The 27,675-nt window shown below is 43.2% G+C and overlaps 1 protein-coding gene across 4 annotated transcripts in view; it reads right to left on the bottom strand.

Moving 5' to 3' along the window:
* The window catches only part of PLXNA4 (plexin A4), a 446,249-nt gene that overhangs the window by 34,589 nt on the left and 383,985 nt on the right, over positions 1-27,675 (bottom strand). For all 4 annotated transcript variants that reach the window (XM_048959145.1, XM_048956708.1, XM_048958372.1 and 1 more), the window contains exons 16-25: positions 26,831-26,998; positions 20,411-20,504; positions 19,614-19,853; positions 18,718-18,864; positions 13,940-14,174; positions 13,413-13,555; positions 9,944-10,212; positions 7,249-7,315; positions 5,571-5,717; positions 59-218 (exon numbers count right to left, since the gene is read on the bottom strand). In XM_048959145.1, the coding sequence (XP_048815102.1) occupies positions 59-218; positions 5,571-5,717; positions 7,249-7,315; positions 9,944-10,212; positions 13,413-13,555; positions 13,940-14,174; positions 18,718-18,864; positions 19,614-19,853; positions 20,411-20,504; positions 26,831-26,998 (1,670 nt within the window). The remainder of the gene's footprint in view (positions 1-58; positions 219-5,570; positions 5,718-7,248; positions 7,316-9,943; positions 10,213-13,412; positions 13,556-13,939; positions 14,175-18,717; positions 18,865-19,613; positions 19,854-20,410; positions 20,505-26,830; positions 26,999-27,675) is intronic.

Here is a 27,675-nt window from a genome sequence, read left to right as displayed (position 1 = left end):
TGGTGTCCCCTCTCCCACAAGCCATGGGTCTTTCAGAGCCCATTGTGCACTCACATACCCAGGTCCATATCAGCAGCTTTGGGCCGGTGGGAACAGGGCACGTTCTTGAAGATGGCATCGAGGATCTTCTCCTTGACTTGTGTGATGGTGTCACAGTTCAGGATCTTCACAGGGATCTCGGAGCTGTTCACGTTGTCAGGGTTCACACAGCTCAGGACCTGGGAAAGAGGCAGTGAGACCAACTACACAGTGCCACAACAGTGCCAGTATCCTGTGATCAACCCTTCACACCCACTTTCTCGCAGGTCTTCCAAAATAACACTCACCCAGATGCTACCAGACAACACAACCAGACCCTGGCTGGATCTGAACTGGTATCCAGACCTTTCCTTGGCCTCTGACCCATTCCCTGTTCCTTAGAGACCTGGCAAGGTGTCTAAGTATTGTAGCAGCCTCCTTACATTCCCATCTGACTTTGACAGTACAGGTAAAAGTAATCTTTCATCTCTCCGCTTTAACTTTGTCCATCTTCTGCATAGGATGGACCAGGATCCTTCTCATGCTATTAATTTGAAATGCAGGGCTTCTTAAAAAGATATACAAAACAACAGCGACTAAAAAGCCTTGCTGCTTTCACATAAAGAATAAGAAAATTCATTCAACTCGAGAGGCCTCTGGTTACTCTGAAGGAGAATATAATTTTCCCTGAAGATCGTGTCCAAGAATAAATGCAAAGCATATGAAGTGGGGAGGGATGGATGCTTTAAACAAACACAGGATCTAACAGTAATTTGTCCACTGACTCTCAGCCATGTCTATGTCAAGTGTTCTGCTCTCGTTACAGAAGTGTGAAGTCCATAAACCTTTAGAAACTTAGCACACCTTTGCACTTGGAAGCAGTGTTCGCTGGAGTTTCTGGCTGTATAGAGTCATTAAATGTTGCTTTGCAACTTTTATATGTGCGGGCATGTTATTTTTGGTGACTTTGACAAATTTTACCTTGACCATAAATTCCTCTCTGCAGTATACAAGAGATACTGGACCCTATATCGCATTCCATCTAATCTACCAAGATTCAGTGAGATCTAAACGTGGCATGAAACTGGGTGAAATTGTATCAGTATAATTATATATTGGCTCAACAGGCTCCCTTTGGTGCTGTTATACTTAACGAAGAGGGACTTGCGAAGATATTGCTTACAAAGAGCTCTGTGATCTTTCTGGATGAAAGGGTAGATATAAATATGAGATATTGATTACATCATAATGCTATTATTTATGTGCCACATTCAGGAGTATTGAAGAAGCATCGATTCAGATAATAATGACAACGGCACAGTTGTATAATTCTGAGGCATCTTTCATCTCAAATGATCACAGAGTTATACATAAAAAGTGGTGCTGAAATGCATCCAGTGTTGAGGTTATTAGTTGCCTCCTTCCTGCTACACATTTGTAGGGAAATGACATGGTAATACAGGCTAGATCAGCTCTTTTGGAAATCCTAGAGGGGTCCACATGCCCGTGGAGATGAAGTTACTCTGCAGGTCTCATTGGCGTGAGCTCACTTAAACTGGATAGAGCTGACATCAGTCACAGCAAGCTCTACAGAGAGATTCAGCACCAATGTAAACATCTTCAGTTGCCTTCAGGAATGCAACTCACGCACTGAGATCTGTGTCAGCACAGCAAAATGAGGGTGCTAGTCAAGAGGTCAACACAGAAAGATATGGGACTGGAAAATAGTCACCTCTGAGCCCTGCTCTCACACTGACTTTTTAATAGAATCATAGGGTTGGAAGGGATCTTAAAGATTATCTAGTTCCAACTCCCCTGCCATGGTCAGGGTTGACCTTGGGCTATAATATCTCACTGGATTTGTGTTTATTGACCTTCTTTCTATACCTTGGGCTTTTTATCTGTCAGCCCTTCCAGCCATGAACTGTCTCTAAGTGTGTGTATATATATATATATATATATATATATATATATATATGTATATATATATATAAATTCACATATACATATATGCAATGCTTAGCACAACTAAGCCCTCATCTCCACTGGGGATTACTGGCATTTAAATTACAAACACACAGCTTGTGGTTACCCATATAGGGACCCTCATCCTGAGCTCTCTGTATTGTTTGGGTGCTTCACCCTGAGACCAGGACATCACTACAGTTTTGGTCTTCTAGATTAGTCTGAAGAAGGTCCAAGGGGTACAGTATGTCTTGGCAAGACAGCAAGGAGAAGGATGCCCAAAGAGACCAAGCACGGGAGAACCCTTTGGTATCTCATTTCTGGCTTCTCCCTGCCACCAAAACTCCTTGAAAGGCTTTAACCAAACATAGCTCAAAACATATTTAACCGCCCTGGGCTACATTGTCAGGATGGATGATCTGATTAGGCTCTAAACTCTGCCGAGGTGTGCGAGGGCCATGCAGAGCATGCCATTGCTCAATACACGTTGGGCAGCTCCTGCCTGCCAGCTCCGAGAACTCATTATCCAATGCTCTTGACAGCTTCTGACAGACATCGAGGCCTTTGCTCCTCTGCATTATTTGTGTCAAGAGAAATGAAGCTGATGTAAGAGATGGATGGTCCTTCATTTCCCAGTGAGAGCAGAGCTTTGGCAGCAGGGAGGGAGGTTTGTGCAGAGAGACTCTGGTGTGGTGAAAGGCTAAAAAAAGCCATCGATTCTGGCAAAGGCAGATGGCAGGCAGCAGGAATGAAATCTTCTTGTCTGCCATAGATGGAATAATCCAGCTAGGCTTTTAATAATGCTGCAGACCACAGATGATGATAACTGACTATTAGCAAAGACATTAACACCAGAGGGTGCTTCTCTGAGTTTATACATCTTGGGAGAAGACCTACTGGGTAGCTGATGCACATTTATGCTAGCAAATATCATCTGTAGCTACCTTAGTGTCACCTGGGCTGTCCCAATTCATTGCAGGTGAGTTAGACTAGATGATCTTTAAAGGTCCCTTTCAATTAAAATAACTCTATGATATCTGGAGTATTGCATCCAGGTCTGGAGCCCTCAGTACAAGAAAGACAGGGAGCTGTGGGAGAGGGTCCAGAGGAGAGCCATGAAGATGATCAGGGGACTGGAGCACCTCCCCTACAAAGACAGGCTGAGGGGAACTGGGCTCGCTCAGCCCGGAGAAGAGAAGGCTGCTGGGTGACCTCATTGTACCTAAAGGGAGCCTACAAACAGGAGGGGAGTCAACCCCTTTGAAAGGGTAGATAAGTGCAGGACAAGGGGAAATGGTTTGAAGTTGAGGGAGGGAAGATTTAGGTTGGATGCCAGGAGGATGTTCTAGAGTGCAAAGACCTCAGCTCACCATGGGCTGCTTCCTTGGAGAACTATAGGATTTTGCACAGAGAAAACTGTAGCTATCTGGTCTGGAAATAAATCAGACCCAAACTATAAAAATTTAGTGAATGAGGTACACATTGTAAAATTAGTAATTCCAGATGTTTGAAACTGCTCTGTCTCCTTTTGTCTCCTCTGATAAGTCAGTTTCTTGGGATCTGCTTTTCGTTCAAACCATATTTGAAACCAAGACTTAAAATAATGGTCACGATTAATAAAGATTAAAAAAATTAAAGAAAGCTAAAGAATAATGCTTCCAAAAGAAGCCTTGTCTTTGTGGAATAATGGCAATAAACAGATTGTTTCTAGGTGTGATTCAACTCCATCCAGCAGTCATGAAACAGAACCCAATGAATTTCAGCCACAAACACTACAGACTCATGGCAGTGATCAGATGCTTTACAGAGAGAACAGGAGACATTCAGTGAATTCCTATATTACAAATACTGAATCTCCTATACTAAAAAGCACTGAATCAATTCTTGCTTAATTTCATTACTGTATTTTTTTTGACAAAAGATAACAGAATAATGTCTGCTCAAAATAGGTAGAGGAAGAACAAAATATAACAGAAGTAAGAAGAAACAAAGGAAGAACAATCTTATTTATATTCTATTTCTTCTTAATCTTCTTCACCGAAGCTGATCTCTGTAAATCTGCTAAGATTCCTATTGGGTTATATTTGTCTGCTCTTGAAATGTAAGAGGGAGAGCTGATTAACATCAAACAACACAAAGCAAATGGAAGAGAGCTTTGTTCAGGCTGATGTATAATTACTACCCTTTGCTGGCTGAGTTATATCAAGCCTAAACAGATCGGATGGATTTCCTTTGGTGAAAGTGATCATTCTGTGCCTGATTTTTTCTTCTTTTACTCATTCTCTCCAGGATCAGGTCTCCAAATTACTAGACAACTACACATAATGGAAAAGAGGCATTGCTCTGGTGATTTAATAGGGAAGTTTTAGAATGCAAAAGTAAACTGTAGTCTTATTTAAAAGTAAAGTTTACCCATTCATTAACTCATTAGACTTGAATTGAACTGAAGTTAGGCAGTCAGGGAAGAACAGACTTCTGTAGAGTCAGCCCACCTATGCTAAGATCTAATGCAGGCAAAGGAGCTATCACTGACTGGATACAGCTCTCTAAGCAAGTTAAATAAAAGCAAAATTAACATCCCACAGTTGAAGGTGTGCATAAAATCAGCTGCTAAGTTCAAAACATCTTCTAATCATAGAATCATAGAATGGCTTGGGTTGGAAAAGACAGGAAAGATCATCTAATTCAACCCTCTGCTGCAGGAAGGGTTGATCATCTTAAAACCTGGCGTGTTCTGAGAACAAATTTCTGGGAAACAAAGGAATTACAAGGAGAGTTGAGCACTCAGAAAGTTTCCTTCATCCTGCAGAGGCTTAAAGGAATTAGTGTATCCAGGAAAAAAGTGAAGACCTACAAATATTTACATTAAGAAGAGGTGCTTAGTGTTCTTCATCCTTAATTGATGCTCTTTAATCATACAGAAAAAGGATGTGATCTCATATAGAAGCCAAGGTGGGATGTATCTAGCTTAGGAATAAACAGTCTATCTTTCACCATGCAATCATGAAGCAAATGACTCAGTGACAGGAAATAATTCTATTTCCCTTTAAATCAAGTTCATTTGTCTTTTTGTTGAGCTTGCTTAAAAGGAATGTTGAACTGGCTCTGAAGAAGACCTGATAGGTCCCTGCTCTGTGCTACTATAACATCTTCCTCAATGCCAAAATCACAGAATCACAGAATTGCAGGGATTGGAAGGGACCTCAAGAGAAGACAGAGTCCAACCTCCATGTTAAAGCAGGTACCTACAATAGGTCACACAAGTAGGTGTCCAGATGGGTGCTGAATATCTCCATAGGATTTCACACAACAGACAATGCCCGTGGGGAAATCAAGATGGTCTGGACATGAGATACAACACAGTGGAATTAAATTGGAAGTAGTTGTCATTGCAAACATGCTTTGCAAGAAAACTCTTCAGCAACAAAACTTCATTGTGTTAGGGAATGCAACTGTTATGCCGCTGGGTTGCAAGAAAAAAAAGACCCAGAAAGTCAATGTGTTCTTCACTAGCTTCTTTTTTCTAAATGCCCTTTTGCTAGAAAAAGGTGAACAAGCTCACAGTAGAGAATGCTCAGAGTACTCACCAGTGTTTTGTAATCAATCTGCTGTCGGATAAGCTTGTCCTCACTCAGTGAGTACCGGGCCTCCCCAGTGATTGAGTCAATGGGACCCTTTTCCATCTGCTGCTTGATGGCACAGAAGAGGGAGAACAGAGGTTCACCAGCACACTCCTGCAAGGGTGAGAGATGACAATCAGGTGAGCAAGAAAAAGCATAGATGAAAATCTGGATGCCAAGCCCACATGATATCTCAGTGATTGCTGCTGCCTGCCATCCCCAGCCACTCAAGGCAGATGCTTCACAGGGAGTCACCCTCACTGGGTGAATCACCATGTGATTCCACATCAAAAAATATAAAGGCTGTTTGAATGACTGCTGCTGGGCCACGCCTTTGCAACAGAGCAGGTGTAGGATGGGTCCTGAAAGACTTGGAGACAGGACTGGCAGGAGATAGCACCACTGGTGCCTCATCCCAGGTGTCTGGGCAGTGGCTGCAGTCTCCCTGAGCACTCCTGTACAGAAGGCAAGCAATGCTGCTTGGGCAGGAGCAGCTTAATGACTGAGGGGAGGGCTGCCCCAGAACAATCGTGCCCCCTGTTCTGTGCAATTGCATCAGTGATGTCAGGTGCAACAAGCACCCCACAGGCAGCCAAGGAACCTCTCCACCAATGTCTCCTTCCCTTCATTCACTCTCTCTTCACCCTTCTTCCTACACCTATCCTCTCTTGCTGTGCCCTCCCTCTGCACATTTCTTGCCATGCATCCCTCCTTGTGCTTTCTTCTGTCCTTCCCTTCTCTCTCATGCCTTTGTTCTTTCTTCCCTCATTCCCACATTGCCCTCCTCTCCAGCGGTGCATCCCAACTCAGTGAGCGAGGTCATTTTCCTCTGGTGTAAATCCAGGCAAGAACAAGTTAATAATATGAAGTAAAGTGGCCCCTTTCTCAGTTCCTACACCTGTCTCCCACTTAATTAGCTTATCTGCCAGGAGCATATTGCTTCTGTGTGCCTGTCTCATGCACTTATCAGGCCACTGTTCAGGCTAAGGCAGGAAGACAAGTAGCTGAGTGGGTGGAAAGACTTATAAAAGCAGTGCTTTAGAGAGTCACCTCCTTGTACCCTTTCCTTTCAGCTGCAAGAGGGAATCTGATACTAGTCACTGAAATTACCTTGCAGGGACCTTCAAAACTCTCCCATGCATTCAGCCTTTGACAGATTGTGCCTGGGGGTTGGAAAGGCTCAGAGGAATGGGATTGGTTTGTAAAGCTTTGAATTTCCAAGCAGAGGTTAGTTATCTTGTCCAAATGACATAATGTGAGATGTAAGGAGATCTGGCAACTGCACTGAGAGTCAAGGGAAGGTGAAAAGGCATCTCTATCCAAAAGGCTGGCTGTAAGTATGGGACCACAGCAATTAGCACACCTAAAAGCTCAGTGTGGGTCCTCATGAGGACATGTCACCACCCAGCCATTAATGATGAGACTCAAAGGCAGAAGGCCTTTTTTTTTTTTTTTTTTTTTAATTATTATTACATAACTCCTGATGGAGACCTTCCAGCAGGAATAAGAGGGCTCAGAGTGCATCTCAAGTAATTTCACTCATTTGTTGATCACTGTCATTCAAAGCCAATGCTACCCCAACTACACCTTGCCAAGAAGCAATGCATTAAAGCAGTTGCTCACCTTGGAGCGTTACTTATCTTACCTTGAGAAACTTGTACAGAAGAAAGGTGAACCAATTGGTGAGCATTTTCTCAGCTACAGACTCTGTCCTAAAATCAGACCGGGACAAAAAAAAAAATTGGAAATAGTTAGTCATGTTAGTCTAAGGTCTGGTTAAGAGATTGTTTTGTACATCTTACTGTCCAGATCACCAAGCCCCACGGAAAATCAGGCACAATACCATCAGGATTAAGCACATCCTAGTGTCTCTGCTTTAACTTTGGATTTAGGAAACCTTCTAGAAAGCCCTTACTGACCTTGTGATTCTCCAGTGACTAGGAAAGTCCCTATATGCTTTTCTGCATTTTCTCCATCAACGAAAGAGAAGAATCTCAGAGATGCTCAGGGAGGATAAATCCATCAAATATGAGGAGCTCCCAGTTAGGCTGTACAGATGAGTAGGTCATATAAGTACTTAAGGCAGATCTAAATCTCTAGAGAATACTTATCTGGTAGTGATTATCTCCCTGGCATTTGAGAGTAATTATAATCTTCAGTGTGTCAATGTGGTGCATTCACAGAGCAATTCCTGTAGCCCTTGAACTCTATTTTCAACCAAACAAAAATCAATCTTGTGACTTCAGAGTGAACTTTTCCTACAGATTAACTAATTTGTACTGGTTAACTGAGTTTGGACACCAGGAGCACAGGATAAGCTTGTGTTGCTTCCAATGCACAAACTTTTTGCACGATGATTTTACTCAAGAAGAAGGAATGAGTCCCTGCTAGAATAAGTAAACATGGGTCTTGCTAGACCTGGCCATCACCAAGGCAATTCAAAAGTTTCTTGCTTAGGGCTATAGGTTGCTTTTTAGGTTCCTTCATCTTTCAGCATAAAGTTAATCTCATTTCTTCTGTCTACAGTGATCACTGCTGTGTCTCTCTCTAGAGACTGCATCTGTCAAACCCAACCTGCTTGCCCTGTACTCCCCTCAGTCAGTGTCATCTAACAACTGTTCTCCATTAGTTATGGCATCAACCTCAAGTCAAGCACTCTGAGCTCCCCACAGGGGATGTGACGCTGACATCACTGGGACCCATCACATACTGCAAACTTAGCATTAATGACAAAAGGTCTGAAATCCTGTCATGTTGTTTCCTGGGCAACTTTGATCTCTTTGGGTCAGTGTATGTCTTTTGGGATGTACACTGGACACAGGCAAGCTGGAAAATCATTCCAACCAACTCTTTCCTCCTGCCTGACAGCCCACAAGCCAATCCTGCAGGAGGGTCTTGAAAGATTTCTTTCCATCCTCACAGTCAAAGGGAGGAAATGGAAAGAGGAACATAAGTTTAATTCAGCTGCTCCAAATAACTGTCAGCAAATCTTGCACCAATATCTGAATACCAAGGAATGGAGCCAATCATATGTTCACATGTGGCCTTCCAAAGGCCAAAGTACATTCTCAACAAATAGGATTAGAGTTAGAAAAGAACTGGAAGAAGGTGAAAAGGGAAAAATGGGGGACTTGGGAGAAGACAGGAATGAACAATCAGAGAAGACAAAGAGATGGAGAGGGGGGAAAAGAAAGGAGAAGAAAAATGAAGGGACAACTGGAAGAAGGCAGTGACAACAAGCATCAGAGGAGAAGCATAGAGAGGAAGATCGAGAACAGCTGGAGGGAGTTTGCCAGCCAGGCTGTAGGACTCAGGGAGCCAAATAATGCTGAAGTGAAGACCATTTTCTGCCCCTGGTGTTGCTACTCTGAATGCCAGGAAATGCCTACTGCTCCTCCTTTTGTTGGTACTTCATGATGGGCTGTGTGCCAGAAGAAAACTCTCCCAGCAGGCACTACAGACCTTTCCCCTGCCTGAGCCATCCATTATAATCAGCTCAGAGCACCTCAAACACAACTCTGAGCAGTGGCAAAGGCCCTTTTTTTACTTAAAGTCCTGACTTTAAGCAAAATGGCTGGTTCAGACCACAGAAAGAAGATTAATAGGATCCTAAAAGGAGAAAATGCAGCCTTTCCCTAAGCAAGGAGACTACATTAACCACAGAGCAGCACATTCAAGGTTTTCCACACAACCCTGGTGATTAGACTGTGAAGCACAAACCCAAATGAAACCATTTCTGTTGTCCTGCTCAGCTCTGCCTTCTGGATTCAACTGGCTCCAAAAGCCAATGATCAGGAAGAGACAGGAGATCACACAGTGCAGCTGAAGAAGACCACATATGCATGTAACTCAGAAACATGAAGCACAGCAGATTTGTCCACCTCTCAGGCATGATAAGGCAACTTCCAATTTATTCCCCATGCAGTCCAAGTATATTACACAGCCTGTTCTATGTCATATACTTGTTGGTCTAGCACAAGTCCAAACTAAGGCTTATGAAATGTGACCTCTTGCCGCTCTTATGAAGTTTTCTGAAGATTCACATTAAAATCCACAGATAATGCAATAGTAGTAAAAGTTTCAATCCCTGACTGAAGGCAGAGAGCAGCAAAGCAGTAAAGGAAAGCAAAACCTTCACTCATCCCTACCTGCCTTATTAATCTTTCCCTGCAAACAGCTTCATGCCAGCTCTACAGGGTCAGGTGAGCTGTGACTATATACAATTTCATACTCTGCTGCATGAACCAAAATCAAGCAAATTCATCATTTTCATCCAAAATGGAACTGCATGCTTGTGTTAGATAGTGGGTTGCAGGTTGCGCAGCCCTGGATATCTTTACCTTCGGAGCAGCAGTTTGGGGTGGTTCTTGCTCTCCAGATTTTTGTCTATGAGGTCAGCCAACAGCTGCTTGAGGACATCAGTAGCATACTCCAGCTTGCTCTGTAACACTGTCATGATCAGTGAGGCCACGTTGCCACGATCGCGCATGGAGAAGCTGCGCTGGGACTCCAGTGTGCGGATGAAGGATAGCAGGAAAACCTTGTTGTTGATGAGCTGTGCAAAGAGCTTGAGGCCTTTCTCTACCCGTTCTTGCCTATAGCCAGGGACCTGCATAAGAAAAAAAAAAGTTTATACCTTTCTTTCACTGCCCACTTGCAGGAAATTCCCAAACAAGTCATACACCCTTTGCTAATTCTCTGCTCTCGGCCCTCCATTTCTTCCAGCTATATAATTAAACAAGTAGAAATCAGATCTGAGATACAGAGAAGGAAAAGCTGCCTCCAACTGGAAAGAAAATTATAAAGAAAGTTTTCATTTTGGAGTATAGTTCTTTAAGAAGGAAGAGAGTCATTTGATAGGAAGACAGACATACATTCCAACCACAGCCAGGTGGTTATTTTCAAGCTCTGCTCCTCTCTCTCTGAACAGTACATCCAGAGGAAATTGCTGATGCCTGGATGTGGTATCATAGCATACTGTATTCTTACTGCTGTCAGACTGAAGTCTCACTCTATCCACCTTTAACATCTCTTTTTAATCCCTGCAAGAAACCTGCCTAAAGAGAAAAACAGTCTGAGTCAATGTTGGAAAGCCTGGGGTTACATGGGTCTCCTTTTGGTCTGGACCTATGTACGTTTCCTTATCTCCTCATCTCAGCAAACAACCACATATCAGCTGCATTTCAGGAGCTGCCTAACCACAGGGAAGGTGCAATGTAGGGAGCACAAGGCATGGGTCTGGGGCTCTGCTTAGTGAGCTGGCGGAGAAAGAAGTAAAGTAATGGGAAAAAGAGGTCCAGGTGTCATGTTTTGAGGAGATGAAGAGATGCAGCGAGACAGAAGCTGAGGTGGTGAGCATGGAGCTGGGTCTTGGTCTGAAGAACTAGATCACAGAATGAATAAGGTTGGAGAAAAACACTGAAAGACTATGTAGTCCAACATCAACCCATCACCACCATGCCCACTGAACCATAGACAAAAGAAAGTGTGAGAGGGCGCAGAGCTGGAACCTATTTTCAATGTCCTAAGGCAGTAGGACCCTGGGGCTTGGGAGGTGGGATCATTTAGAGACAGGGTAATTGGTAAGATGATACTTATTTCTCATTTGTGAAAGGCTGGTGAACTAGGTTTGGTGTAGAACAATTTAGGACCTCGACACTGAACCCTGGATGCCACAGTCTACAGTGGGCATTATCCTTTCCTGCCTCTCTGTCTCTGGATCAAAATAAAGCCACGCTCCATGGGTATACTTCATCCTTTTATATGCTACACCAATGCATCCTAAATGAGAACCTCAAACTCATTCTTTCATGTTTCTTTCATCTCTTCAAAAAACATTCCTGGAAGCTGCAGACTCACAACTCAGAGCAACATGTGCCACTGCTGTAAGACTGTATTAACTGCCTCGTTTTGGCACTTTAATCCAAGTTAGCATGCTTAAATGACCAAGTAATGCAAGTCCCCATAAAGAATCATTGCTTTTTTATTCTGAAAATTAGAGATCTCAACTGTTTTTGCAAACTGAAAATAAATTACTTACTAAATAGCTTGAGACAATCAACCAACCACTACTACTCATCCTGCTAATAATTATTTTAACTCACTTGCTTGAACATTTAATATTGTCTATCCCCAGGTTACTATGTAGAATTAAAAAAAAATAACAAGAGAAGTATTTTGTAACGCATCTGGAAGCAGCTAATTAGCAAATGAGCTGGAAATAAGTAAGGCCTCCTGCCTACAGGATCTCTGGGGCCTTTTCCCAATAAGTACTGGCTCCATCTAGGTGCTACAGAGTAAGGAGCAGGATGGAAACTCCTTTCTGGTTTGCTGGTATCCAAAGACTTTGACACTGTAAGAACTGTAGAAACAACTGAGTGGATTAAGGGGGCAGAAACCCAAAGATGAAAAAAATAAGATAGGAAGGGGAGATCATAGAATCATAGAACTGTTGGAGTTGGAATGGACCCTTAAAGGTCCAACTCCCTGCAATGAACAGAAACACCTGCAGCTAGATCAGGTTAAGTCCCGTTCAGACTGACCTGGAATCAAAAGCGGCAGATTAAAACATTAACTCTGTGTTTCTCGACACGTATCTTCATATGAGAACATCCATGCTAAAAGCTCTGTAAGGTTCAGATACTCCTTGGTGGTCAGCTGGCTGAAGTTAATGAATACACACTTTGAAACCAGCTGTGGGTATGCTAAAAGTGCTTGCATGTGTGTATGAACATGGAGGAGAAATTCTTCACTCCTCATCTTGTGTGCTCATTTGTTGAAGCTGCTGTATCCCAAAAGCAAATCTCTACAGTAACCAATGTGTTCTGCAGCTTCCTAGCCATTACCAAAAGTCCTCAATGCTTCCAGATCATTTTTTAAATGGTTCTCACCTTACAGTTTAATGAAGTTTGGCTCTCTTGAAGTACAGGAGCAAAAAGTAGCAGGAACCTCTGATTACACAGCCAGCCTAGCATGGAATTGCCTGTGCCAAATCCTATTCCTCCTCTCTGCCAGCTAACTCAAGTCTTTGCCTCCAGGAAACTCTCTATGCCAGAGCCTCTCTGAGGCACAGAGTTTGCCAGAGACTTTGCAGAGTTCAGCCAAGGACCTTGCTGGCCTTGGACATGGTGTATGACCTGCTTCTCTGACTCAAGTATCACTAGAGCAGGTCCTGTCTATCTGCCAAGTCCTGAACCAGAATGGACAACGTCACCTAGGTCTGTAAAACTTATGCTGCCAAGGAGGTAGGGCAGGCAGCATGCAGACACTAGCAGAGCTGGGCAACGTCTCACCATCCTCACACTGCTGCAGGATTGAGAGCTGGGATGCAGGGCACAGACGGGCAGGTCATGGGCAGACTGATGCTGTACATCTCTGACCCCACTGCAAACCACAGAGCACAGCAAAGGTGATTCTCCTTCAGAGAATACAGATTGTAGGTACTGCCAGGAAAAAAAAGGATGCTGGATGGCATCAGCAATTGACAAAGCTGGTGTTATACACACAGGTATACTGTTCTACTCTAAAACTTTTTTTCCTGGCCCTTGCATGGTCTAAAAAACAAATTCAAACAGGATGAAGACCAAGAGGGAGCTTAAAACAGCAAACTAATAATTCACTCAGATGTATGGTGCTCTTCTGAATAGATGACTGATCAAACAGAATTTAACATCTAATACAGTAAAAATCATCCTTTTCCAATCTAGACTGTAAATGAGGTACTGTTTTGTCCCTGGTAAGACACAGTATTGTAAGCCATCATGTCCCCTCCACTGTCACAACACATCTTGCAGTTGGGAATGCTGATACCTCCAGATCTCTCAGGACTGGGTGATCTTCAATGCCAGGGAAAAGCACCCTCATGGTGTAGGTTCGGTAATCGAGGAAAGGGATCCCTGCTCCATCCAGGTCACTTGTCAGCTCATGAATATCCGTCTGCAGCTCTGCAAAAGCTGACGCAAAAACAAACAAAACATACATCAGTAACAGTTCAGATCTCTCTCATCATAACAGAAAAGACATTCAGCCTCACATGAATGAGACATAAATGGAGAGGCAACGAATGGAGAGGAAGAGGAAGGTAGACAAGAGCAGTCTCACTTTTCCCATCTTTCCCCAGGACAATGTGCCAGGGCTCTCTCTGGTCACTGAGCTAGCAAATGCACTTAACACAAGGTGGAGGAAGACTGGACTCAGAGAAAATGGGCAAAGTCAGATTAGACCTGGACTTGAACCAGGAGTTCAACACCCCTGCTGCTTGGTGATATTTTGGCTCAAAGCTTTGCAGCTGGATTCCTTTCTCCTGACACAATCACAGCCTTCTTTCCTCACCATACCTTCTTTGCACTCAAGTGCCACCCTGGACTCCAGGTTATCCATCTGCATCTGCAGGCGTTTGAGGGTCAAGTCACTCTCTCGGGACTTGCGCTTGTAGGCAATCAGCACGGCCACGATGAAGATGATGAGCAGGCCACCTGCCACTGCAATGCTGACAATAGCTGGCAAGCTGAGAGGGCTGTCTGGAGAGATGTAGACCATCCCTGGGGAGAATTCCATCCCTCCTACACGAGCCTGTATGGAAGGCAGGATAAAATTGCATTGAAACTGTCAAACATGCAGGAGCACAGAGGAAGTCCATCATCATCCTAATTAAGGCTGTTATGCAAGTCAAACTTGCATGATAAACACATGAATGATGACTTCTCAAGCTAAATAGAGTATGAAGTACTTGGATACAGAGTGGCTGAGCATCTGAAATCTCACTTGGACACAGCTCTGTTGGTAATGCCACCATAAAGCAGATTAACAGAGGATTTCTAATGAGAGAAGTCTTACCAGTACCAAAGCCCTGGCTATTTAAAATGCAAGGATCATTTGGGGGTTTCCTCCCCTGTCCTAAACAGCTAGGCACTGTCTTGGTCCCAGAATGCATACAAGATAGGTGATTCTTGGGTATGGTCTGATGGGCCCTAAATTTATTATGGGTTAGGGCAATGGGAATGCAGAAATTACAGGGTCATAATTCACTTTTCTGTCTTCGAGTTGAGAAAACTGTATCTGGAAAGCAAAAGCCACAGAGCCTGGCCCATGCTCTTTGCAGCCCCTCCCCTAGCTGTTGTGTCACATGAGCTAAAGAACTTTGCATGCTTACCAGTGGGACAGGAAGCCAGTCAGAGCTTTCTGCTCTCCATGCACTCCTGAAGGTTCTCAGGAATCTGGGACACGTGTCTTTGTGAGATCTTGCTTTTAATAGCGGGAAAGAAACCCTGCGGGTAGCACTGCTGTGTACCCAACAAAATATTATGCTGAAAAAAGTCTGTTGGGAGCCCATTTACACAACATGCACACCATTCCCAAAAGTAATCCCACAGGGTGCTACTTGTTCAAGGCTACTGCAAGAATGCTTGAGGCTATCTGTAAAACAGGGTAAGTTTGAGTGGCAGGCAGTGGGAAAAGTACTGCTGACTAGCCTGAGACATATAAGGAAAGTTTCTGATAGTGTGCTCTAGTATGGGAACACTCTGCTTATGGATCAGCATGAACCTAGGAAGATGCCACACAAGCAGTTTGAAGTATCATGATGTGGTGAGAGCCTCTTACCACCACAGATCTTTCTGGGGGCATGAATCTCTGTATTCCCATCATCTTCTGGAAATTATTTATGGCCTCAGTTGCAGCCTCTGAGTTCTGTTTCACACTAGCACCAGCTGTAGCCTGTTCCTCAGTGTGTCTTGTCTTGCCACCCAGCTCAAATCTTTTTATTTTGGTCAGACTAAAGGTGACAGTCTGGAATATACCATTGGAATATACCATTTCCATCCACAAGGTCCTCTTATGCCCTCAATAGCTCTAAGTATTTGGAGTTGGGCTCTTAAAACATAGAATCATAGAATATCTTGATTTGGAAGGGGCCCATAAAGATCACAGGGTCCATAACAATGTCCAAAACGAGAAACTAAACCAAACATAAGCTCGTCTGACCAACTAATAGTGTTAGATGACAAGTTCTTTAGCATGAGATGGACACTTTGTAGAGCATCTTCACTGTGCAGAGAACAATCTAGCACCCATATAAGTCAAGGAAACAGAAGTTCCTGTTTTTCCTGTCTATTCCGAGATATAAGGTTAAATTCCACTTCATAAAGCTTGCAAAGGGTAGATGTTTGGTACTGGTATGTGGCAAGTCCAGCTAAGACAAACTTCCAAACTCGAACATTAATCTTCTCACTGGAAGCTGTTGCCTTTTGACATAGACCACTGTCTCAAATCCTCCCAAGATGACAGCAAAATTGGCTCACTAGTTTGCACAATTTCCTTCCTGTCATGGTGGATCAATAAATGGAGTCATTATCATCATTTTCTGTTTCCTACAGTGGCCTTTTTCATCCAGACCTGGCAGTGAAAGGAGCCCTTTGATCGAATATCAGTCCAGAGTCAAACAATCCCAGCCCAAACCTCAGTGCAAGACTGTCCTCAAAACCCACAGAACAGCCTGGCTCCATGAGTGAGATTCCTCTCACTAACCTTTTAACATGCACACCTGAGTTAGACTCCTACAGGTAGGTGCCTAGCAAAGTTCCTCTCCAAAGTTGTTTTCAACACTGAGAAATCCTCACAGTCTGCCACGATCTAAGGGAATGTGTCTCTTGGAGAAGAAAGCCTGCAAGGATGTACTACTATTTGTTAGCACTAAAATGAAACAGAAAAATATACTGAAATAACCCTACTTTATTTCTTAGGTCCTGCATTTTTTCCAAGGAATCAACTTCCAGGTAACCAAACTCTGTACCACTAAACAACAGCTTGGTCACTTGTTCGGCCTGTTAAGCTGGCACTTCTCCAAATGGCACTATGGTAGGTACAAGTTTTTTCCAGCAAAGACATAGGGACCACCAGCAGTGGTTCAAGAGAGAGTTTCTTCAACTCCTGTTGTACAAAACTTGACTATAATAGTGTATTTCCTAGTGCAAGCTTGCATTAACAAAATGTGTCTGGCTTTGAGTGACGTGAACTGTGCTCTGAATATAAGAGTACACTTGACCATCTCTCCATTTGCTATAGGAAGACATCGATGTAACTTCCTATCTGTAAATGCATACAGTGAATATGAGCAGTCCTCATGTCCTCCATCTCTACATCGCAGGTCTTCTCTACCATGGTTACACTTCCTTGTCAATGTTTCTTTCACTTGAAAAAGAGCTTCTCCCTAGGCTTTAAGCTATCTTTATCAACCACTGCTCTGCCCTTTTTGTGTGTCTGTGTTGGTTTTTTCTTTAATTAATATATATTTTTTCAAGCATTTAACTCGGTGATCACATAAAAGAAAGTTAAAGTAGAGCAAAAATATGCTGACACCTACATGTGTCACTGTCACTCTTCCTTCCCTTTGAAATAATCACAGTGTTCAGAGCCGTGGTCTCCTCTCAGATCTAGGCCACTTCACTTTGCAGGAAAGACTTTGCTCAGCAGTTAGCTCAAGGTCACACAGGAAATCATCATCACAAGCAGGGGAAGGACCTGAGAGAACTACCTGTCAATTATCCCAACCATCAGAGTGACATCCATGTGAAACATAGGCAACAGAGCTGCTGTGCCATGTTGGAGGAGGCATTTCCAAGCCCAGCTGTCCCCCTGGTAAGTTACAGATGCAAAGTCCATCCTTGGGCACTGGCCTCCATCACAGCTGAGCTTCTGTGTTTGGTTCCCAGCCCAGATCCTGTCAAAGGCTTGCCTTATTGCTGGCTTTAGACAAAGAAATCTGCCATTGCCCCTAACAGAGATGCTCATCAATAGGCTTCAATGCAATCACCTTCTCATTTTTTCCAACAGTATCTCTTGTTTGATCAGTGTCCTCAAAAAGGGATTATTTCTTTCTCTGAGGTTTCTCTTAAGCTGTCCCAAGCTGTGGGAACAGAGGAGTCTTCTCAATTAGCAAGGCCTGGCCAGATGTTCATCCTCCCTGATCCCCACGAGTTGATAATTGCTCACCTGACTTTGAGTTTTATCTCTCTAGGATCGTTTTTGTCCCTCTCTGACTAAACATATGTTTAATGAAATTCATGAAAATTACAGGCAACATATATTGCTCTGTTCCAAAGCTTTCATATTTACACAGGGAAAATCTCATGTTTGTTATTTTTCTTCTTGGACTGTATTAAAGTGCTTTACAATGAACTGAGAGCCACAGCATATGTGCATGACTGAAAGGGATTATCACCTCTATTTTCCATATGACAAAATTCAGAACAGAAAAGTAAAGCAGCCAATATGAGGGATCCAAGCAGCAGTCACAAATGGGACTCAACACAGTCACTATAAACTCTCAATACTCTACAAGACAATCCCTCTTGTTTTAAAGAGGAAGGCATTGTCTCTCCATGAAACTTGCAAATCTCCTTACACTGAATTAAATAAGTATATATCAGATTTGGGAGGGCAACAGAGAGCTGGAAAAAAGTTGATCGCGGGCAACGAGAAGCATTGATCATCTGTATGTCTGCCGTCAGCTATGTCTTGCTTCCACCCACAGCTCTGCACAACTCAGATTGAGTTTGCTGATGTGCTGTTTATCAAGCAAGAGCACTGAGGCATGCAAATTACTGAGAGGAAAGTAAAGGAGTGAATAAATCAGTGGAGAGAGAAGGAAGCTCCTTCTGATGTAATCACTAGGTTCTTTTTTCACAGGTTCCAGGAAGGATATGCAAGATCATACTAAGTTGTATAGATGTCAAAATCTCAAAGTCACACCACAGTCCACATCCTGCACAAATTTTAGCCACCAGTATGTTGCTAAATTGCTGGAAACTGATACATTTAACACAGTTTGTCATGTGGGGAATAAGTTACACATAAGAATTCACATGAGCATCTGGGGTTCACACTGGCTGCACAAAGAAAGAGGAAAATCATCCTAAAGTTTTATGATTCCAAAAGGTCCCCCACTGTCTGCAAAAATCTCCAAGTTACTCTTCCAGGATTGACTGACAGGGGTATTGTATTGAGAAGGGGCTCTGATATTTCTAGGTTCTACAGAAGGCAAATGGTGAAGGAAACACATTGCTGTACCCTTCCACCAAATCCATGGAAGAAAGGCTGAGTTTCAAGCATCACTTACCATCACCTTGTGCCTCCCAATGAGGTTTGGGGACTCGCACAATAGTTGCACATCTGATACAGTCACCACACAGGGCTTCTCACCAACCAGAACCGTGTAGTTCAGCTTGGCATTCCCTCCTGCCACTGGTGGGATCAGGTTCTTGCCCTGGGTAGAAAGGAGTATCGTGACTCAAAAAAATGTATTACAAAGGAGTTTTCCTTCCATCTCTGCTTCTATTACTCCAGTGTTAACATTGCACTTGGCATTCATAGTTCACAACTCACTTACTTAGTAAGTAAAAGCTGCTCAAAAATCCTACAGAAGGCAGCATGAATACAGACTATTATCAGTCAAAGCTGCCTGTCCTGTTTCTTTCCCTCCAACTCCACACAAATCTTCCACAAGCAGAAAATGATCATGCAGTACTGAAACATATTTCCAAACGTGCAAGCAGGTATTCTGCATGCATGCTCATTTATTTGCATATGAATCTCATACAACTGCTGATATGGAAATGTTCAAGCATATAATTTGTTCTTTGTGTTGCTATTCAGGTTAAAGACGTGATGGAGGACTGATGTGGGATTTTCCCAAAGGTGAAAGAAAAGTGTCTAAAAGACAAGAAATAGGCTGGGGTACAGCAAACAGCATTGGATGCAAATTTAGGCAGCACACAAGTGGCTGAAGCAGTTTACATTTTTTAGTTATGGGTACTGGGAGATGCAGAGCAGTGAGTGGTGTGATGTTCGCAAATGGTGATTGATGTGATGCAATATGACGGGTTTAATGAGTGGAGGAAATCTCTGGGACAATGTTGGGATGCCACTACAATTAGTGGGTTGTTGGCAGACACGAAATGACAATAAGCAGCATGTGTCTGACCATCCTTATCCAGTTCTTGGTCCCCATCTCACCTTCAGTATGATTGGACTTCCTGGCTTCAACTCCAAGATCCCTGAGGGATTGAAAACCTCAAAGATAGGGTTTGGATAGTAGGTGAAATTGGTTTTGTTGAGGATCAGCAAGGATTGCACATTGTCGAGAATGAAGCCAAACTCCTCTGGACGCTCAGCTAGCTCAGACTGGTGATTGGGGTCAACAGCCAGCGCAGGAGCCTGGCAGGTCATCTCTGTGCTGTTCTGCACCTCACAGTTCTGGAGAGAGAAACCCAACACAAGAAGAGTTTATGGAAAATGTCTCCAGCTGTACTGGTAGGCTGATACTTTTCGATGAAATGCTAGCTCATCTACTCACAGAGGAAACTGAGGAGCAGAAAAATTTTGCTACCAAGAGACAAGCTGGTGATCCACTGCATCAAAACATAACCCATTCCTACCAGGAATTTGAGACCAGGTATGACAGCTTGAACTGCAGCAGAAATTCTCTATGCAGAGAGTGGTGAGGCACTGAAACAGGTTGTCCAGAGAAGATGTGGATGCTCCATCCCTGGAGGTGTTAGGAGCCCAAGGTCAAGTTGAACGGGGCCCTGATCAAGCAGGTGGCAAACCATGGCATGGGGTCTTTAACGTCCCTTCCAACATAAGCCATTCCATGGCTCTATTAATTGGCCATCTCGTGCCTTTCTTAAAAGAAATCATACCCTCTTCTCTGAATGCAGAAGGAGGTTTCAGTCTCCACAGCTGGTAGGCAGCCTCTATCACCACCTGGGATATGTCTTCTCCTGCAGTTGCAGGTTAGTACCAATACTCACATTGACATGTTCCTTTCCACCATGCTTTGCCCGGATCTGAGGGTTCTGGATCAGGTCTAGGTGAGTTCCCCACACTGCAATGGGTGTGTTGCCACTAGAGAAAAAAGAAACAAAAGAAGAGCATACAACCAGTTAATACATACCTGACTGAATGGACCAGTAGTGGGTGACCTGTATTCCTAAATGTTGTTTGCAAAGTCTGACCACATCTTATGGTACCAAAGGAAGGCAAACAAAACAAACAAGACTTTTTAATTCATTCATTTGGGGAAAAATATGTAAAACTGCATGCTTCCAGAAATTGTTCCATCAAGCAGCATCTGGGTGATCTTTTCTGTTAGGACTAAATAGCTACAAACCTTGGTGGTGAGAAGAGCAGAAAATCTAAAAGAAGCTTTTCAGAATGGTCCACAGATTATTCTATAATGTGTAAAGTTGTGATTTTAAGAAACCCTCAAAACATCTGTCTTGTGTAAGCAACTCTCGAGGATCCGGTGCTATCTTATTTGCATTCTGCATTTGTCTTGAATATTAAACGTGTTATAGAAAGCATCATTCTTAATAAGGCAATGTCACCTCAGTGAACCACCTAATTCATTTCTGCCAGGGAGCCCTGATCTATAACACTGAGAAGAAACAAAGCCGATGTGTTCAGACTTGGTTTCCATTGGGTGACCTAAGCAGATACGGTCTGCAAATGGTGTAGAATCAGCACTCTACACCATGGTGTAGAATAGAGATTTGTAGTCATTGTGTCCTTTTGCTCAGCCAACGTTTCATGTCCTGAGAGAACTCATTCATACAAGCCACAACCCTGCCTTTGGTAGATTTTACTGCTTTTGTAACATCTCTCAGGCCAGCTTAAGAAGAAAAGACATAAACGGAGACCTTCTCATTCCATGTAATCAATGTCACCAGAAGGAAAGAGCTCTCTGAAACACTCTTCTTTCCATTCCCTTGCCTCTTCCATCTGCAGTCAACACCACTTTTGTGGGACTTTCAGGAGAGGGAGGAAGGAAACTGCTAAGGAACGGATTTGGGTTGTCTTTGAGCTCTGCATTGAGGGGAAGGGTTCACCATAACGTTTGGCCAACTCAAACCAAGCGCTGCTCAGCCAGATAGGCTCTCCCTTTTCATCACCTGAGTGCCTGTAGAAGAGGCAATAGGGTGCAAGGGCAGAAGGGGGAAGAGCTAGCTGAGAAAGTGAAAACTTCAGCTGTCAGGACTCCAGCATCCAAGACAGAATGAGGAAATGTCATCAATGGACAGCCCAGCCTCTGCTGCAGAGCTGAAGATTTCCCAGGGAGGAGGAGCACTCTCATCAGTTTTGACACCTGCCTCTGCAACCCTCCTTGGAAACTTTCCAGGCTTGAATTTATTTCCTGGAGCTCTTTCTTTACTGAGAATGGGAAGGAAAGACATGCAGAAATCCGTTGTATTTATATGAGATGGGGAAAAGAAAGCCTAGAATCCCTTTCCAGCTTCTAGGTAAACCTCTGCACGATGAAAGGTGAAAAAAGTGCATTATAAATGTGACTGGAGAAAACAACAGAGGATAGATAAACTGCAAGGAAGATGCCTGAGCTGGCCCACAGATCTCCCCTAGTTCTAATCTTTGTTTTCCAAGTTCCTCTATTGTGTATTCCATTATTAATCACATAGGGCATGTAAAAATGAATGCCAACATGCACCTCTGCTCAGCAGTGCAGCTATCAGGTTTCAGAGATCTGGATGCAGCTGGCTGGGACTGAATCATAGAACCATAGAATCATTAAGGTTGGAGAAACCACTAAGATCACCTAATGCAACCATTGACCCATCACCACCATACCACTAAACCATGTCCCTCAGTGCCACATCTACCCTATTCTTGAACACCTCCAGCGACAGCAATTCCACCACTACCCTGGGCAGCCTGTTCCAGCCTGTACTTCAGCCCCTCTAGCTAATTCCACACTGATAACCAACAGGGCCAGGACATCAGTCATACATTGGCTGGTGGCCATTAATGCTTTTATAAGCTGTACACTGGCTTGGTTTAAATTGTCTTAACACTCTCCTAGGCAATGTCTGGTCGTGGTTTGTGGTATAGCAAGGACCAGAGAATACTTCCAATAAACAGAATGGATGAAGCTATTCTGCCTTTCAAGGAAGAAAGATTATTTGATGTAAGGATGCTCTCTACTTGCTGGCTTCTGGACCAAAAAGAGACCTGAATTAAGTATTTACTAGTTTAAATATAACTTTGCACAAGAAGCCTGTAAATCTAGACTCATCTTAAGAATAGGCGCAGGAAGGATAGCACAAGGAAGGCTACCCCAGTGCCATAAAAAATGTTTTTGCCAACTTTTCAAGACATAGAGACACTTATGTGACCATTCTTTTGACCACAAAGTCCAAGTCTTTAGCAATAGGTGATGGTGAAGCCATGAGCTCTACCAACGAGTGCTGTCACGGCAGCATCTTTCTGCAGGTGCTTCTGTGACACTTCTCTGAGAGGTTCCTTGTAGTCTTTCAAGCAATGCCTGTATGAACCACATCTGGCTTGTGAGCTTTGCAGAGTTCTCACTATCCATCAGTAATGAGAAATTTTCCATGGGGAAGTGTATATTTTACCATTTCTGTAAGGTCTGTTCAAATGGCTGAGCTCTCTTGATCACACAGAGGATCTCTTCTGAAGTCACACATTCATTTACAAGAGAACTTTCCCATCCTTTCCTTGTAGAAAAAATACCTTCTCCCCAAAATTCATTTTCAACTTAGATATCCTTGACATCATCCACAGAGACCTTGCTTTTCAGTAACCAGAAGATAAATTCACAAAACAAGTTTTTCTTTATCCATTATCTCATTTCATGTGGATTTTTGGCTGTGGGCTTTTATTATTTTTATCATCATGTATTATTGTTATGAATCTCTGCTGACTCAAACTAGAAGGGATTTCACATATTTGCTCAACAATTTAATGTGTTCCAGACATATCAAATTCATGTGCATATATAAATATATACATATATGAGTGTGTGTATGTATAAATAAAGCCTTTTATTTAATCAACCACATCTGTGCATACAGTTTTAAACCCATGTGTTAAAAATTCTCTATTTGTTTTGGAAATTGAGTTTAGAAGGCTCAGACCACAGTTTATAAGCACAGTAAGAGTGGTGGGTCAGAGGGGTCTATCCACTGCAAAAGTAAAGCCAAAATAGTCATAGAATCCTTATTACAGAATCATAAAATGGCCTGGGTTGAAAAGGACCACAATGATCATCTAGTTTCAAGCCCCTGCTGTGTGCAGGGTTGCCAACCACCAGACCAGGCTGCCCAGAGCCACATCCAGCCTGGCCTTGAATGCCTGCAGGGATGGGGCATCCACAGCCTCCTTGGGCAACCTGTTCCAGTGTGTCACCACTGTCTGAGTGGAACACTTCCTCCTAATATCTGATGTAAACCTCCCCTGTCTCAGTTTAAAACCATTCCCCCTTGTCTTATCACTACCCACCCTCACAGTCATATCTACTGAAGACACAAACCCACCTAAAGGTTCAGTCTAGCTTGCAAATCAAGCAAATTCAACTGTTACTTGTTTTTTTGTGAGAACTGCTGTCCGTTGCCTTCAGCTGCAGACACTTCTTGCCCAGATCAGATCAGAATAGTGACAGATACTGCTCTCCAACAAAAAGTTAGAGGTCAACACCAGAAGCTTTCTTAATTTAACTCTTCTTTGGCCCCAAAGCTTTTTATTCTGCAGATCTGTATATTTTCTGGACATAATTCAAATCCCAATTAAAAGTATTAATAGAGGCTTACAACATTCTAGTTACCTGCCTGTTCAGATTGAGTCTTTTTTTATCATTATTTTTTGACTACAGTAATAAATCATCCATAATCTTTTCTTTGTTGTCTTGGAAAATGGCACTTGAGAAGGCTTTAAGCCAGTCTGGGTACCTTCATTCGCTAATTTTGCAATGTTAGTTTAGCAGCAATCATCTGTCCCTCAAAACGGTTTAGTCCCTCAACTAGGAGTCATGCATCAAAGCACAGTGCATTTGCTGCAATGAATCATACTGCATAACAGATATAGCAAGGAAGAGCCTACTCAATCTATCCCCAGATCCATATGTTTCAACTAAATTATTTCTTGTTTGACTCTCTGTACTTGATTTGGCACTGTGTTCAACCAGCTCTCCGAGCCTGCTTTACCCTAATTGCCTTCATTACAACCTGCAGGGCAGAGCTGCGCAGATGAACAGTGATAGTCCATAAAAGATCCCAGACACTCTGAAACCACAGATGTAATTTCAGACACTGTGTTGTCCTCCGAGGTTACAACCTTTTGGAGTGATTCAAAGGTGTAAAAGAAAGGGCATGAAGGCAGAGGTGGGGTGAGTAGATCTGGTTAAAATTTGTCACTACCCATCAAGTGGATGCTTTCTGATTTTAGAGATATCAAAGGAAATAAAAATTAGAGGCTGTACCTTACTGATGAGACAGATAGACCCTCAGTCATCCAACCTATCAGCTACACACCCTGAAAGAAAGGTAGCACCCATGAAATAAACACACATTGATTTGCTTTATGCTGAGAGAGGACAGGAGATTCATTTGGGAAAGCAATGGGATAGAGTCTCTGCACACCATAGCCAAGCAAAACTTTGCCAGTATACCTCAAGCCTCTCCTTGGTTACATTTTGTCTCTTGCTGGGAGCTTCAGAAGAGAAACCAAGGAGCAAAAGGCTCTGGAGATCTTTTCCTTTCATCCCCCAGCCTGAAGCCAGATGAAGGAAGGGCCCTATTCTGTAACTTTCCTGGGGATAACAGAGGAATTCACTCTCCTTGGCTGTCAATCTTGCACCCTTTAACCAGTCCTAAACTCACTTTAATAAGGAAAGGACTAAAGTGATTTCTCATTTTACTGATAACCTGAACTCTGACTGAAAATAAAACCTCAAAATGGAAAATCCAGATGCGAAAGCTTCAAGCTCGATGTGTAAAGATTCAATCCAGCTAAATCGGTAAATTCCCTCACGGTAATTAAAGGCACTAATTGATTTGTGAAAACATCTTCTGGAGGGAAGCTGAACTGAAGGGATTTATGAGTCCTGCTCCTAATCCCCAGATACTCCAATCAATCCTGCTTGACAGGAGAGCAGAGAGCTGCAGTGGATGAATGAAGGAATACTGAGATTTCTTATTTTGTATCTTTTCGAGGAAATACCAGCGCATCTAATAACCAATTTCTCTCTTCCTGAAACCATTTCTGCAAGATTCTGAGTGCATTTGGGTCTCGTTTTCTCGCTTCCACAACTAAGACAAATGCTCCTCTCAGGCACTTTCAGATGAACCTTTCAAATTCACCAAAGCAGCAGCAATGGGCTGAAGAGCAAAAGAGTACCTAACAAGGAGGAAGGCCCTCCAGTAGGGTAGGGACTAGGGCTTTCTTTGTGCTTTTTCTCAGGACATGGCTCTGGAGCTTTCAAGCATGACAGCCAAACAAGGAATAGGGAGGGAAGATTTAGGTTGGATATCAGGGGAAAGTTCTTTACAGAGAGAGTGTTGACATGCTGGAACAGGCTGCCCAAAGAGGCTGTGGATGCCCCATCCCTGGAGGTGTTCAAGGCCAGGTTGGATTGGGCCCTGAGCAGCCTGGTCTGGGATTAAATGCGGAGGTTGGTGGCCCTGCATATGGCATATGGGTTGGATCTTGATGATCCTTGATACTTGGATCTTTCCAATCCAAGCCATTCTATGATTCTATGATTCTGTGAATACTTAATCCTAAACCAACAAACATATGAAGGTTGTAAATAAAGTGCTCTTTTCTAAGCACAGTCACGACCAATGGACCATGAAAAAGTGTAGACTTAGCTCAGTGGAACCCAAAATACAGCTATGACCAGAAAAGGTAAGAATCAAAATCTTTAGGAATACAACAGACCCAATAAAATGTAATATCACTTGGATAGGTAGCATTTGGGTACAGGAGACACTGAGACAAGCTTCTGGTGAGCAACTGCAGCTGGATTTTGCTGCATTAAGCGAGGAAGCTGTGCTCTACTTACGAAGGTTCATTCAGCCTTGGGCTACACTGAGTCAGTTTGGAGAATAGTGTGGCTCCTGCCTATCCCTCACTAGGTTCTTTGGAAACGTTGCCCTAGGGGTACACATGGCTACAGGTACACTCTGAGCATCCAAGGTGCTGTAGAGGCTACACAGAACATTCCTGACATTTAATGTCTCCCCAGGAGGCAAGTCCACCAGCTCTCATGGTTCTTGGGCTCTGTGAATGAGTTAAATATGTGTTTTCTAGTGAACATGATGCTTGGAAAGCACTTTTAAGTATTGGGGACCAACACAAATGTACCAGTGCTGCAACAAAAGATTAAAGGAACTGGTGTGATGTGCCCATGGGATGATTACCTGAAGATGCTCCACTCAGGCTCAATCCTCAGGATGGTTGGATCCTCCACATATTCATACTGCAGCTCCTGATGTATTTTGGCCTTGTCCACTCTCACAGACACCTTTACTTTCTCAAAGCCTTCATCTGAGGCTGTGGTGTTACAGACAATGTGCTTGGTGGATCTCCTGTGAGAAGAAGCAAGTAAATATAAATGAGGATCTGCAAGAAGCAAACCAGTAAGAACCCAGTTACATACTCCTATGTTCTGTGATCTTAACCTATTAACTATGAAGTGGTGGAACTCGCTGCTGCAGGAATATACTGAGTATTGTGTGACAAATTCATCATGGGAAGTGGCATTGCCTTTCTACCAGTTTAAGTAAAACTACACAAGCCACTATTACTCAGATCTCAAAACACAAACCTCAAGGGAAGTCCAAAACAGACCTCGCTACAGAAATACTTCTGTGCGATTAAACACATGATGGATGTTTCCTTCCTGCCTGCAGGCATGTTCAGCAGCAGCTCGTAAAAGGGAGTGTTTGCACCTCAGCTTTCCAGTCTGGGATAATAAAGTTTACTTTGCATTAAGGACTGTAAGCCTTGCTTAAATGCCATTTGCAACATGCCTAGGACCTTTGCATGGGAAGTGCTAATGTAGTGGGAAGCATTTCATGATTTTACTTAAAATGGATTCTGGGTAAATGTTTCCTTTTGGGCAAGGCTTAAATACAACTCCAGGACTGAATATTGCAGTGGCATTGCATTGCCTTCAGTAAAGAGCCAAAAATCCAAGCTTCTACCACCTTCAGCCTTCCCAGCCCTGTGATTTGTGGCATGGCCTCATCTCATATCCCTAGAA

This window comes from Lagopus muta, chromosome 1 (genome assembly GCF_023343835.1).
Source record: "Lagopus muta isolate bLagMut1 chromosome 1, bLagMut1 primary, whole genome shotgun sequence".
Taxonomy (NCBI): Eukaryota; Metazoa; Chordata; class Aves; order Galliformes; family Phasianidae; genus Lagopus; species Lagopus muta.
This window is presented reverse-complemented; position numbering and strand designations above follow the sequence as displayed.